The sequence below is a fragment of the Vombatus ursinus genome, unplaced genomic scaffold (assembly GCF_900497805.2).
Source record: "Vombatus ursinus unplaced genomic scaffold, bare-nosed wombat genome assembly UNPS02014797.1, whole genome shotgun sequence".
In the NCBI taxonomy this organism is placed as follows: domain Eukaryota; kingdom Metazoa; phylum Chordata; class Mammalia; order Diprotodontia; family Vombatidae; genus Vombatus; species Vombatus ursinus.
Genome location: NW_020954575.1, coordinates 7,761,005 through 7,776,350, shown reverse-complemented (window position 1 = coordinate 7,776,350; position 15,346 = coordinate 7,761,005). Strand labels below are relative to the sequence as shown.

The window sequence follows — 15,346 nt, the reverse complement described above, 5'->3', positions numbered from 1 at the left end:
AAAGAAAAATAAGAAAAAAAAATAAGGGTTTTGGATCGGACATCCCTTCCAAATCTAAAAGTCTAGGCCTGTAACTCTCTTTGATGGAACATTAAACATGAATTGCCCTTACTCTGACTCCTACCAGACTGACCTCATAAGAGGCCATAGGAACATACAGAAAGGACCTCAGCAGTCATCCAGCCCAGCCTCCATATTTTACAGATGAGGAAACTTAAGCCCAGAGAGATGAAATTACTCCCCAGGGTAGTAGAGGCAGAGCCAGGATTAGAACCTAAGGCCTCCAATTACAAACCCAAGCACTCCTTCCACCAGGACACCCTGACACAGGAAGAGGGAGGGGCAATTTGGCAAGGGAGAAAGGATACTGGATTTGGCATCAGAGGCCCGAGGCTTACGATCCCAGCTCTGCTCATGACTGCCAGTGTGACCCTGGGCAAGTCACTTCTGCTCCCTATAACTTATTTTACTCATTTGTAAAATGAGGAGATTGTGCCAAATCGCTAAGGTCCTTCCCAGCTTTAAATCTCTGAACACGGGGTGTAATGGGTCAGAGTTTGGAAACAGGGCCAGGATGTGTGGTTTGGCAGATCAGTCCCTAGCATGTTAAGTTGCGCATGGTGGGCAGCACCAACACATGGACATTTGTTGACCTATAGCCGTATCCTTTATTACTATGTTGGTCTAACTATACGAGGTTCTAATATATAGGCTGTACCTCTCAAAATAATCTCTTTGAAAGGAAAAATACAAATAGTCACAGATGAAAAATAATTACCATTCGCCAGTTTGGGATGCAAAAAGGACTTACTCCCACACACAGTTCCTCTCCTAGAATATGAACAGGCTTTTCAAACTAAGACTGACAAGGATGGGTCACTCTCACTAGCTCCGCCCTACCCCACTTGTCTGTCTTTTGTCTCGATGCTTCTAGAGTCTAGAAGGTTTTTATTAAAAGGATTTGTTCTGTGAAGTTTGGATCCAAAGGCCTGCACTCGAGGACCTAGAGGGCCACATGTGGCCTCAGGCCGCAGGTTCCCCACCCTGGATCTAGACCATTTCCCGGCCCCAGTTCAATTCTTGGAAATCCAGTGGCACCATGAAATCCACCAAACCCAACTCCCTCCCTCTCTCCCTTCTCTCTTTTTTCTCAGAGATCCATTGAGTCCCAAGGAATCATCTCTGCATCTGCAGATAGCAGTCTCACCTCATTTAACCAGAAAATAATAATAATTATTATGATGATAGCTAGTATTTATATAGCTCTTCTTATTTAATCTTCCAAACGTACTTTGAGGTAGTAGGTGTATTATTATCCCTATTTTACAGAGGTTACAGCAACTAGCCCAGGGTTGCATAGCTAGTGAGTATCTGAGGAAGGATGTGAACTCAGGTCTACCTAATTCTGAGTCCAGCATACTATCTACTGGACCACCTGGTTACCTTAAACTAGAGAACACAGCTCTGGCCTAGGATAAATTACACATTGTTTAGGAAGAAGGACTGCTGGGGTCCTTGTTAGCCTCAAGGACCAGGTGGAGGATGGGAGAGATGATGACTTTTGAGGTGAGATCCCTACCTCTAAAGGGCAGGGATGCAGACAGTTGTTAGGAGTACAAAGGCAGAAAGTGTCTCTGTTCCCTTTCAGAACCATCTGGGGAAGTGCCCCCACACAGTCTCCTCCAGAGGGTGTGTGAGACAGTGAGGCAGATGTTCCTACTCATTCTACCCTTCACAATTCATAGAATTAAGAGCAAGAAAAGATTTGAAGAGATGCTGCTACTGAGTTTTGTGAGTTTTAAACGTGTCTATGGTACCATAAACCAGATTACAGACCACACCCAAGTTTTATACATGCCATATTTGGGAGAGAATGTAGCTTATACTTGGATCAATACAGTATACCTAAATTTCTCAAATAAGTCAATCTGTCTCCTTCCCTAAAATATGTATATTTAAAAAATAATTTTCATGTACTCCTGGAAGCCTACTCTTACTTGGGCAGAACACAGATGATTTTTATTAAATACAGCTGACATTTATATAAATGGTTTAAGTTCTTTGATACACTTTATGTGCATTATTATTTCATTTGATTCTCACAACAATCCTGTGAGGTATTATTATCTCCATTTTACAGATGAAGAAACTGAGACTCAGGAAAGTTCATAGATCAAAAGAGCACAGATTTAGAGCTGGAAGGGACCTTACAAGCTGTTTAGTCCAGACCCTTTATCACAGAGGAGAGTGTGGCTTATATATGCATTATTGGGGGCAGGTCACTTAGCTAGGATCTAGACTTGGACTTGGGAAGAACTGGGTTCAGATCTTACCTCTGACATTTACTGCCTGGGTAATTTCTAGGAAAGTCACTTAACCAAAGTGTTGGACTTGAAGTTAGGGAAACTTGGGTTCGAATTCCACTTCTAACACTTGATACCTACATGACGCTGGCCAAGAGAAACTTAAATAACTTGCCAAAGGTCCTAGCTAGTAAATGTTGGAGGATGGATTTGAACCCACATCTCCCCAACTCCAAGTCCAGCACTCTAGTTAAAAGATTTCCCCAGGAGACACACAGCTAGTAAGAACATATAGGAGGCAAGATCTGAACCAACTGGGCCCTCTCTGCTGCTAGGCAATCTTACCACACTTCACTTATCAACTCACTCTCCCACCCTCCACAGTGGCTCTTCCATAATTTTAAATGCCTCCTCAAACCTCCCATGGCTTCCCCTACCCCCACTCTCTTAGTTGAGAACCCAGCCTCATATTTTACAGAAAAAAACTGAGGCCATTAGCTGTGAGCTTCTCCTTCTCCTTCCTCATCTCCTATCACTCAGGTGCCTTCTGTCTCTATCTCTTCCTTTACTCTAGTCTCACACGATGAAGCTCCCTCACTCTTTACCAAAGTTAATCCCTCTTTCATTCTGTCCTATCTCCTCCAACAGATTGCCCTCTCTGTCGTCCCCATTCTTTCACTTATTTTCAATCTCTCCCTCTCCACTGGCTCATTTCTTTTTTCTTTCTTTCTTTTTAAGGCAATTGGGATTAAGTGACTTGCCCAAGGTCACACAGCTAGTAAATATTTGAGGCCAGATCTGAACTCAGATCTTCCTTACTCCAGGGCCGGTACTCTATCCATGGTGCCACCTAGCTGCCCCATGGATCATTTCTTACTACCTACAAACATGCCCAGGTCTCCCCCATCCTGAAAAAACTTTACTTGATCCTTTCATCCTCATTATAGTTCTCAATCTCTTCTGCCCTTTATAGCTGAACTCCTCTAAAAGGCTTCTACAATAGGTACCTCCACTTTCTCTCCTCTCACTCTCTTCTTAACCCTTTATAATCTGGCTTCCAACCTTATCATTTCATCAAAACTGCTTTCTATATCACCAGCCTTAGCACAGTGCCTGGCACACAGTAAGCAATTCATAAATGTTTATTGATTGATGGAACCCAGGTCTTCCCAATTCCAATTCCAGCTCTCTAAATAAGGGATTGTCTCCTTTTTGTATCCCAAGTGTTCAGCATAGTGCCTAACACATTGTATGCACTGCTGACTGAATCCAGCACTCTAGTTAAGTGATTCTTAATAACAGCTAACAACTAGCATGTATATAGTACTTACTTTGGGCCAGGCACTGTGCAGTGCTCTCATTTGATCCTTACAACAACCCTGTGAGGTAGGAGCTATTACTATTCCTATTTTACAGATGAGGAAACTGAGGCAAACAGAGGTTAAAAAGACTTGCAAAGGGTCACACAGCTAGTAAGCGTCTGAGGGCAAATTTGAACTCAGGTCTTCCGAACTTCAAGCCCAGCGCTCTCTCTACTGGCTCACCTACCTAGCTGCCTCTGGTGTTCAAAGTCCTTCATATCAGCCCCTCCTCCATATTTCCAGTCTTCTTAAATCGTATTGGCCCCTACATACTCTAGATCCAGTGACACTAGACCTCATGTTGTTTCTGGAACAAGACACTCCATCTCTCCATTCCAATGCAGGTTCCTTGTCTAACATGCCTGGAATGTTCTCCCTCCTCATCTCCACAGGCTTCCCAGGCTTCCTTCTGTGGGGCCATCTCCAGTCGTCCTGATCTGCATCTGGCCACTGGACCCAGATGGCTCCTTAGAAGTGAGGTTGGTGACTTTGCACAGCCCTCCCTTACCTAAATCCAATTCACTTGCAGGGCATGGCATCACTTTCCTGGTGTCATGGTCCTCTTTGAGAACGAAGGAACAGCAACAACAAAAATCTCCCGCTCTGCAAGAAGCCTTTCCTTATCCCATTTAAGGCTCATGCTTTCTCTGTGGTTTACCTCTGGTTTATCCTGTGTCTGGCTTGTTTGTACTGGGTTGTTTGCATATTGTCTCCCCTGTTAGATTGTGAGCAACTTGAGAGCAGAGACTGTCTTTTACCTTCCTTTGTTCTAGTGCGTATTACAGTTCCTGATACATATTAAATGCTTAATAAATTACTTGTTGACTTGCCATGATTTGCCCAGGGTCATGCAGCAAGTACGCGTCAGAGAAGGGATTTTAACTCAGTTTTAACTCCAGGTCCAGCATTCTAGTTAAATGACTTGCCCAGGGGCACACAGCTAGTAGGTGTCAGAGAAGGGATTTGAATACAGGACTTCCTAATTCCAAGTCCAGGACTCTATCCACTGAGCAATTCCACTTTGCCGCCCTGCCTTTCTTTGCGACGGCTGCTGCTGATACAAAAAAACAGAACAACAACCACAAAAAAACAACTGGGGGCCGAGGTCCTTAAGAAGTTTCCGCTCGATTACAGACGATGATGTCACCTCCTTAGCCCCCACCCCGAACTCCCGCCTTTCTAAGTTCCCTCCTCTCCTCTCCTCTCCCTTCCCCCACCCACCTGGTCTCCCTAGACTCCGCCCCCAGCCCGCGGGTTTCCACCTCCCTCCGCTCAGGTCCCACCCTTTTCCCCGCCCCTGGGACGGACCCAGGACTGTTCGGCCAATGATCGGCTCATTTTCCACAATCACCCCGCCCTCGTGATGCCACTTCCGCTCCTGCGCTCTGAGGCCCGCCCTGGCCCCGCCCCCGCCTCCGGGCTCCGGCTCCGCTTGTAGAGCCCCTCGGGCCCCGTCGGGGCCGAGAGGGAGCGAGTGAGCCGGGTAGGAAGCGAGGGCGGGAGCGGCCGAGCCTCCGGCCCCAACAGGTAGGAGGGCGCGAGGTGGTCAGAATCAGGCCTTAGAACCGGGAAATAGTAGCCCCATCCCTGCCTCGCTCCCCTGGGGAAACTGAGACCCGTCCCCGCCCTCACTTGGGGAGCAGCGGCTGTTTCCTTTTTGTCTCCGTCTCCGCAGAGCCCGGCAGAGAGCCGGCACCTCAGTGGTTGATTGGAGGGGGAGGCGGCAAGGTTTGGGAGCCCCGGGCCCTGGGTTCAGATTCTGGCACTGCCGCCTTCTGTGGGACCTTAGGCAGTGCCCTTCTTTCTGGGCCTCGGTTTTCTCATCTGCAAAAAGAAAGGGGTTGGGTGGGGATGGACTAGATGAGGACCAACCCGGGATACACCGGAGAAAGCCGGCCGAGGGCGTGTGGGGAATAGCCTCGCAATGAACTGCATTACCCTATGGCATTTAATCTATTTTATTTCATAGGTGGATATCCGTGGCAAATCCTAGTCTTTGTTTCCTTTTGTAAGGAATTAGTGGATTTTGGAAGGTTTTGCACATGCGTGATAAACTCTAGAATGCCCCAGCCTCGTGGATTTAGAGCCGGAAGGGACCTTGGAGGCCGTCAGATGTAATCCTCCCTCATTTTACTGATGTAGAAACCAAAACTGGTTATTGCATTATTGGGGTCAGGGAACATCTTACGCCTATATGCGCGGTACACTCGTGAATGCCTTACATCCTAGATTAAGAGCTAAAAGGGACCTTGGAGGACATCAAATCCAACCGCCCCCTCCCCGTTTTACAGGTTTAGAAACTGAGACTGATGATTGAATTGGAGGCATGGGAACGTTTTTTGTTTTCGTTTGTTTTGTTTTTTTCTCATAGGTATGGTAAACTCTAGCATTTCATAGGATCCTCGATTTAGAGCTAGAAGTCCCAACCTCTCATTTTAGAAATGAGGAAGCAGAATGAACATTGAATTAGGGGGCGTAGGAAAGTCTTTTTTTTTTTATTGTAAGTATGTTTGGTAAACTCTAGAATTTATTTCCTTTCATATTGAATAGAAAGTATAGGAAGGTTTACTGAAGGTCAGAGGGTATAGGGATAAAAAAAAAAATTGGGAGCCCCCAGGCAAGATGACTTCTGAGGTCCCTTCCATCTCTAATAAGGGGGAGGGAGAGGGAGGGGAGGCTGGCATCGGCATCCTGTTCCTCTTCTGTGGTTTGTTCCTTAAGAGGACAGCTCAGGATTTCGAGGGGAATGTAAAGCCATAGCTAAGAAATGATCTCTTGTGTCTGAGCAAAGAAGTAACATGATTTGGCTGGACTAGTTGTTATCAGAGCCCTTCCATTTCTAAACTGTATGGCACCATGAGAGAGATTTGCTAAGAGGTACTGAGATGAGAAGAGACTGCTTTTCCTGCAGTTTTTTTGGGCGTATGTGGGGAGCAGCGTTGAGGGAAGGGATGCCGAATTGGACCAAAGGTGGTTTTGGGGGGAGCTGTTCTGCAGTAATTTCCTTGACAGGGTATCCTGGCTGGAGCTGGCAGAAGAGCAGTAAGATGTATCTGGGAAAAGTCAGAGGAATTATAGATTCTATGGTCCCCTAAAGTATAGCGTATAGGGTGAAACGGTAGAGGGAGAAAAAACTAACATTAATCCTTCTTGTTTCTTTTTCTTGTTAAATAAGCATAAACTGGAAACATGGAAAAGCATAAGCAATCACTTCCCACCCCTGCTACTATGTTTGCTGATGAGAGTTTGATCCTGTGGACTCTTTGCGCAGTGTTGGTGCCTGTGTTGATCACCTTGTGGTGTAGCTTCCAGAGATCCCGGAGGCAGCTTTACCAGAAGGACATTTTCCGCAAGAGCAAACACACCTGGCGGGACACAGACCTTTTCAGCCAACCAACCTACTGCTGTGTGTGCTCCCAGCACATCCTCCAGGGTGCCTTTTGTAACTGTTGCGGGCTGTGCACTGGTGAAGATTGCCTTAAGAAAGCAGATCGCCAGTTCCAGTGCAAAGAGATCATGCTGAGAAGTGATAAGATTGACCAGAATGGTATGGATCACCATTGGATCCGTGGCAATGTCCCTCTCTGCAGTTACTGTCTTGTTTGCAAGCAGCAATGTGGTAACCAACCCAAGCTCTGCGATTACAGGTATTGCAGTTGGAAGGCACAAGGTTGGGATGATTGCATAATGTCATGAGGAGGCCTGCTTTGATCTCTGCTAATGTTCCCGGGCTGGGTGCATTCATGAAGCAGGCTAATTAGCATCACTGGTATGACTCATCTCACCAGCACTGACAATGGACTGCAGTGACAAATAAGGGAACCGTTCAGTGAATGTACAGTATGTGTCTCATGCTTCTGATCCAGTTCAGCCCTAGAGCAAGAGTTGGGGATAGGGTTAGAAAAATATTAAATATTTTCTCAGTATTGTAAAACTAATTTATTCTTAATTCAGAAGCCTACTAGTCACCACATAGATCAGAAAAAATATCCGTATTCTAAGTGACATTCTTAGCACTTTAAAGTTCTTGAGAGTTCCCATACGGATGTTATTGACAGCCTTATTTGCTTAAGGAGGCTATAGAAAAATGGTTCTTTTGACAGATGATCTTTAAGTCTGCTTAACAGATTTCACTGTATTAATAATTAGTGACTTTGACTAAGCAAAAAGATCTCACAATGAATTCTGTGCACTAGTGCTAGTTAACCACATTCTTATTCTTCATTGTTCCTCTGTGCTGGGGTTTGATTTTATGAGTACCATCTGAAAGTAAAAGTGAAAGTGATTTAGTTCCTCCTCTGCTGTGCTGTACCAGAAGCCACAAAGTTGTTAAAAGTATTAACTTTTGTAGTGGGAAAGAGTGCTGGACTAGTCAGGAGAGATTTGGGTTCAAATGATGCCTCTGATACTTGTGTGACCATGGCCAAGGCTGAGTTTCTTCTACTAAAAAAAATGGCTGTACAAATCATTCCAACAGGCGTTATTAAACAACTGCTCTGAGCTAGGCCCTGAAGATTCAAAGATAAGACTGTGGCCGTTAAGGATCTTGTCTCCTATTGTATCTCTTGCACTTGCCTTGTCTACAACCAAGGCATGCTGAGCAGGGTTAGAAAAATAAGAGAAACTTAGAGGGAAAAAAAGGAGAGAGAGAATGAACAAGCATCCTTCTGAATGTGTAGTTTCTAACATTCTAAGATCTTGTATGTTCAGTGCTTTGCAAACCTTAAACACTGTTTACATATCAACTCATTATTAGAATGTATAGGATTTCTAAAGAGACAAATTGAGGCGTACGTAAAGAATAACTTCCTAATGGTTAGAGGTATCCAAAAGTGGAAGCAGTCAGTTCCCTGTCATTGGAGGGATGACTTGACAGCTTTGTCTGATATGTTTAGGGAGTTTCTTATTCAGGTGTGATTTGGGCTGGATGGTCCCTGAGGTCCCTTCCCACTGTGAGATTTGGTGAAAGCAGGGACACTGTGTTTAATTCCTCATGCTTTATGTGTGTTACTAGTAAAGGTGACATTTCTATAGTGTCAGACTGTGGTTTTTGTTTTTATTTCTAAAACCTCCTCTCATGTCCTAGGAGATTTGCGGCCATGTGTGCTAGTTTTCAGAGAGGTAGATCTGGACAGTTGTATGGTCTCTGTCTTTTTGGATTTGGTATTCTATTTATACTTTATCCTTTTATTCTCATCGAGAGCTAGATTAGCAGTGACTCGAAATAGTTTCCGTAGCTGCTTGTAGGCAGGCTTTGATTGAAGAGGGTTGGGATTAGGTTATAAAGAACATAGTCACAAAAATAGCGTTGTGATGTTTCCCAGTCTTTGACTCTGAGCAGAATTAGATAAAAGAGGTTTTCCTGAACAGCTGACAAGCAACTGATTAGGTTAGCATAAAATAATTAATTTGGGATTCTTCGTAACAGGTGAACCTAGGGCTCTTGCATTGTGGACATTTATTTATTTATTTGTTTGTTTGTTTATTTTTGGCAATTGGGGTTAAGTGACTTGCCCAGGGTCACACAGCTAGTAAGTGTCAAGTGTTTGGTTTGAGGCCGGATTTGAACTCAGGTTCTCCTGACTTCAGGGCCAGTGCTCTTTCCACTGCGCCACCTAGCCGCCCCTGGACATTTATTTTTGAAAATGTAGATTTGTCTCTAGTAAATTTAGGATTCATCCTGAAATCATTGCCATCTTTTCCCCTTTTCCAAAGAAATTGATTCTTCAGTAGTAACTTCTAGAACATTTTTCATCCAATAAAATTAACAAAAAACAAATTTCTTTTATGTAATTTGGTTGTCTATATTTAATAATCAGTGGTACATGGGGGTTCCTTTTTTCAAGAATTTATTCTTAAAGGTCGCTGTGAGCAGTCTGGTTTGTTTCTAGTTAGATTTACTTTTTATCCTTTAGGTGTTTATAGTTCCCCGAGGGAAAGACTACATTGCTTGGAAGGGCTGCACATTTAGTAATGTTTATGCAGATTTATTTCAGCCAGGAATTTTATGGAGCATTATAGTCTGCTGTGACTATCTATGTGTCTATGTGAGGTGATTCAGAACAAGAAGTAAAGGGAATAGGTATTTAGGACCTCTGAAACAGTCTAAATTTGTTCTCAGCTTGATTATATCTGACCCTTAAGGCAAAATCTTATAATTGCAGCAAGTTTCCCAAAATTTTAGGTTAAAAAATAGCCCTAGTAATATAAACAGTGTTTAACCAAGTGATTCATCATTGCCCTTTTAAATGTTACTGTGAAGTCAGATGTCCACTTAAGTCTAAGTAAATAAGGAGGTTTACCTTTTGCTAACCCTGAACCTCAGGACCTATTTGCTTAATCGATCAATAAACTTTTAGTAAGCAGATACCATGCCAGGCAACTAGGTTGCCAATGGATAGAGTGCTGGACTCATTGGACTCTTGAGTTCATATTTGGCCTCAGACACCTACTAGTTGTGTGACCCTGGGCAGATCACTTAACTTTGTTTGCTTCAGTTTCCTCATCTGTAAAATGAGCTGGAGAAGGAAATAGCAGACCTCTCCATTATCTCTGCCAAGAAAATCCCAAATGGGGTCATGAAGAGTCAGACACAACTAAAAAAACTCAACAACAGTAACATGTGCCAGGCACTGTTCTAGGCCCAGGGGATGCAGATACAAAGATGACAAAACTGAGGTCTGGGAAGTCAAAGACAATCAATGAACAGTCATTAGAACCAGGCATTGGGAACACAAAGAAAAGGATGAAGGTCACTATTTTTAAGGAGTTTACATTCTCCTGGAGGAGATAGCGTATACCTCTATGGTATATAAAGACCAAATAACAAGTGGTTTAGGGAAGGAGGCAATAGGAGCTGTCAGGAGAGACTTCATATAAAAAGGTGATTCTTGAGCTGAGTCTTGAAGGAAGTAGGAATTTTGCAATGCCAACAAGAGGGAGGAGAGTCTTCCAGGTCTGGGGGACAATCTGTGTAAAGATTTAAAGACAGAAGATGGAGTGGTGTGGAAAAGGAACAGAAACAAACCCAACAGAGTGTGGGAAGGGGTGTGATGTAGAATGAGGCAGAGACAAGTTGGGAACTGACTGGAAAAACCAACCGGGAAACTTATATTTGATCCTGGAGGCACTAGGGAGCCACTGAAGTTTGAGTAGGAAAGTAACATGATCAGGCTTAAACCTAAGGAAAATTGTTCTGACAGCTTGGTGGATTTGAGTAGGAAGAAACTGGACCACAGAAAAACCAATTGGGCTATTACAGTGGTCAAGGCAAGAGTTAGTATGGTGAGTAGGTGGATGCTCAGGATGTGGTGGGGGAATTCAAGATTTGATTGATAGCTGACTAGATAGGGTGGATGAGCAAGAATGGGGAGTTGAGTATTGCACCAAGGTTTTGAATTTGTAACCTGGACAGAATGAGGGAACTTCAGAAGAGGGATGCATTTGAAAGGACAGATCTTATGAGTGGTGGTTTGACATGTCTATGGGATGTACTGTTTGAAGTGTCCGGTAGGCATTTGGTGATATTTGACTAGAGCTAAAGAAAGAGACTAGGGCTTGGTCTTAGAGCCATTTGTGTAGAGATAGTAAAATTTTTTTTTTATTGACAGTTTCAAAGCTTTCATCATCATAATATTAATAGCTAGCATTTGAAGTGCTCTACAAATTTATTTCATTTTATCTTCACAACAACCCTGAGAGGTAGGTTCTATTTTTAACCTCATTTTATAGTTGAGGAAACTGAGGCATGCAGAGGTTAAGTGACTTGCCCACGGGTCACACAGCTAGTAAGTATCTAAGGTCAAATTTGAACTCAAGTCTAGAAATGGTCATTAAACACATGAGAACTGATAAAGTCATCAAATGAAAGAGTATGAAAAAGCACAAGACTAGGAGTCAGAAAAGCCTCAGTTCTGGTCCTAGTTCTAATATTGACTAATTATGTGACTTTGGCTAAGTCATCTCACTTTTCTGGGCCTCAGTTTCCTTATCTGTAAAAAAGGAGGTTGGGAGTTCTACATTTTAACCTTCTGTAGGCCAGTTCTGTATTCTTTATCTTAAAAGCTGGTGAATTGAACTTTTAATCTGAGCAAACACTATTAAGTGCCACCCATGTTCAAGATACTGAGCTAGGTGCTTGGGATACAAAGGAAAAACCAGAGTCTCTGCCCTCAAGAAGCATCCATTCTACAAGAAGAGATAGAACACATACACATATAGATATGTATAATAGAAGGAAAATTGAGAAAGAGATTGAGGAGTGGGAAGGAATAATCATGGGAGGGTTCACAGACAAGGTGGCAGCTGAACTGACCATTGAAGGAAAATAATGATTCTAAGAGATGGCCTTGAGAAGAGAGTGCATTCCAACCATCAGGGATGGATCATGTAGTAGGGATAAATACATGGAGGTCAAATTTGGAGGATAGGGAATGTCAAATTTGGGGCTCAGCTAGCAATCCTGTTTTGCTGAAGCAGCAAATGAATGAAAGTGTGATATGAAATAAGGCTAGAAAGGTAGGAGTCACATTATGGAGAGAGGGCCTTAAATGCCAGGCTAAGAAAACTGTGTTTCCCACTAGCAATGGGGAGTCCTTACAGAGTTTCAGGCAGAGTTGATTATGCTGTGCCTTAGGCAGGGTATTTTGGCAGCAGTGTGGAGTATGGAATTAGAGAGATGAAAGATTTGAAGTAGGGAATCCCATTAGAGTATTAGAAACTGTGAGGGTGTGAACTAGGGTCTGTGTCTGTGTCTGTGTGAGTGGATAAAGCAGAATCGACACAACTTGGCAACTGACTTGGATTGGGGGAGGAGACAAAGTTAAAGGCTGAAAACCTAGGTCACTGGGAAGATGGTGCCCTCAAGTTTGGTGGTAGATAAGATTTAAGTTTTGTCCTGGATATATTGAATTGCCTACAGGACATCTAGGGGAAAATATTTCTGGAGGCACAGATAATTGGCAATGTTCTGTTGTGTTTTTTTAAATACATTTATTATTGGTACATTTGGCTTTTACATCACCTAAATTGCCTTTTGTATCCCTCCTTATTCCCCCTTCCAGAGAGTCATCTCATAAAACAAAGAATGTATTTTTAAAAGAAAAAAAGGAAAAAGAGAAAAAAATAATCACCCAAACTAAAATATCTGACAATAGATACATAGATTGTTTTCTTGATTCTGTTTACTTATATACTGCTCAGCATCAATTGATATAAAGCTTTCCATGCTTTGCTAAATTCGTTATGTCCCTCTTTAAAGTGAAACCTTTGGATTATATGCCTCATAGCGAAATCGTGGACATTTTAACCACTTTATTTGTATAATTCTGAAAGCAATTCATTAAGTTGCCTTTGACTTATTTTTGAGCTTATTTTTTTCTGCCTTTAAATTCATAGAAAAGATTCCCTTTCACTGACCTTTTAATTGGCCTCCTTTGTTTGTTTTGGTCATTGATTTTATATTTGTTTATAGTTAGAATGTTTTTAACATTTCACCTAACAGCACTTATTTTTGAAGTAAGAAAAAAGTACCAAATCCTGTCTAGTGTTTTTCAGGAAGAGCAGCCTGATGTAAACTGGTAGTTATTTTTAGACAAAAGAACAAACAGCATAGCCAAGAGTTCCTTTTCCTTTTGTTAATGTATTTGTGGAAATTAGTGACAGTCATAAGCAATTTCCACCTGACATCAGTGCTGGGATTCAGCAGCTAAAAATCAACATGGGCATTATATTCATTTGTATCCTTGTTTCCTTTTAGTTCTTTTTATCTTTGGTATGTTCCTATGGTGAGTTAAGAGAGAGTTTTAAGGTTGTATGCATTTGTAACTATTTTAATGGTGAATTATTAGAGGTTTTTGTACTACTAATTTAAAGTTATGCAAGAAAATATAATTTCCTTGGTACTGATATTAGCACTATACCTTCTTTAAATCTTGAATTGATCTAGTGGTTTGTTTTAGTCATGGGATCATAGATTTTGAGCTGGAAGAGCCCTTAAAAGTCATAGAGTCCAAACCTCCTCATTTGCTAGATGAGGAAACTGAGGTGCAGAGAAGTTCAGTAACTTGCCCAGAGTCCCACAGCTACTTAGTGTCTGAGGCAGGATTTGAACCTACGTCTTCTTGACTCCAAATCCAGCACTGTCCACTCCCCCATGCTGGTCCTTAATTATTGAAAATAGAACTAACATTATTTAATTGTAGTAATAGCTAGCATTTTTGTGTGGTGCCTACTTTGTGCCAGGCACTGTGCTAAGTGCATTACAACTATTGTCTTATTTAATCCTCACAACAACCCTGTGAGGTGGGTGCTATTATAGTCCCCATTTAACAGATGAGGAAACCGAGGCAAACAGAGGCTAAGTGACTTGCCCAATATCACACAGCTAATAAGTGTCTGAGGCCAGATTTGCACTCAAGTCTTCCTCTATCCACAGCTGCCTCCAATTGTGTGAGCTTGTAATTGGTGGCTGCTTTTATACTAATTATATCAACTAATATCATAGTAAGGTTTGACCTAGCTCAAGTCAGATAAATGGGGGAGGAGGTAAGAGGAATGGGTCCTAATTTTAAATACATGGTGAAAATATCCAGAACAAAATGTAAATAGTTTTAAGTATGAGTTTAGGAGAAACTTTTAGAAAATTTAAACAAATCCTTCAAGCTGCAAGAATAATTTTCCTTAAGTACCAGTCTGACCACAGTACCCTCGAACCTTCATTGGCTCCCTATTATCTCTAAGTACTACACAGCCTGAAATTTAAAGCCCATCACACTTTTGGCATCACTGTACCCTTCCAAGCTGATTGCGCATTACTCTCAATTTTACTCTGTCACCCAGCGAAATTGGCTATTGCCCAGATTTGGCCATTGATCCATCTCTGACCTCTAGGCCTATCCCCAGGCTCTCTCTCACACCTGGAATAAGCCTTGTCCTCAGCTGCCCCTCAGAACCTTCCAAGGCACAATTATGTTCAGCCTCCTACAAGAAGCCATTTCTAGTCACCTAATCATCCTGTTTATACTTGCTGATTTACACATTGCATTAGTTATTACTCTGCCCCTTAGAGTCTTTGAGAGTTAGTTGCTAGGAACTTCAGGGGTTCGGGGACTTGACCTTTGCCCTTCATCCAGAATGGATGGGGAGGCAGGGCTTGAGCTCAGGGTTTGCTGACTGCTAGGGTGCTCTCCCAATGCATTGAAGCCACACTGCCTCTCACCTTGCATGTAAGAGGCAATTGAGATGTTTGTTGAATTGAAGCAAGTTGTCATGTACATAATAATTGAAAGGGGTTTATGGAAATAGACACTTGGTAAAAGAAAGTAATAATTTATATCATATGAAAAAGAAAATGCTCATTTTACGTATCTGATTAATTTCACTATCATTGTTTCCCCTGGGGAAAAGAATAAACTAGGAGGAAAAAAATCTTAAGAGTTGACATTTTATGTACAGTCATAATGCTGAAAACTTCTACTATCATTTTAATAGTTAGTAGTGGTAAAATAGAGGATGGCATTATACTTCCAATTTACAAGAAAAAGCTTAAACCTTTTCCAACGGTTGCCCAAACCACACTTTCACTCAGGTCAAACACAAAGCTGCTCTAAAAGTCACTCCCAAGTTTCTTCTCTTCAGGTCATAGAAAATACTAGTTCCCTTCTATGAGCAAGAGAGATGGCT

The 15,346-nt window shown here is 42.3% G+C and overlaps 1 protein-coding gene across 2 annotated transcripts in view; it reads left to right on the top strand.

Moving 5' to 3' along the window:
* Window positions 1–5,102: 5,102 nt before the first annotated feature.
* The window catches only part of DGKE (diacylglycerol kinase epsilon), a 28,712-nt gene continuing 18,468 nt past the window's right edge, over window positions 5,103–15,346 (top strand). Inside the window, exons 1-2 of one of the 2 annotated variants that reach the window (XM_027870519.1) lie at window positions 5,103–5,191; window positions 6,840–7,311. In XM_027870519.1, the coding sequence (XP_027726320.1) occupies window positions 6,854–7,311 (458 nt within the window). In that variant the 5' untranslated portion in view covers window positions 5,103–5,191; window positions 6,840–6,853. Of the gene's footprint in view, window positions 5,192–5,741; window positions 5,779–6,839; window positions 7,312–15,346 lie in introns of those variants that run through there. The other variant, XM_027870520.1, reaches the window with a different exon arrangement.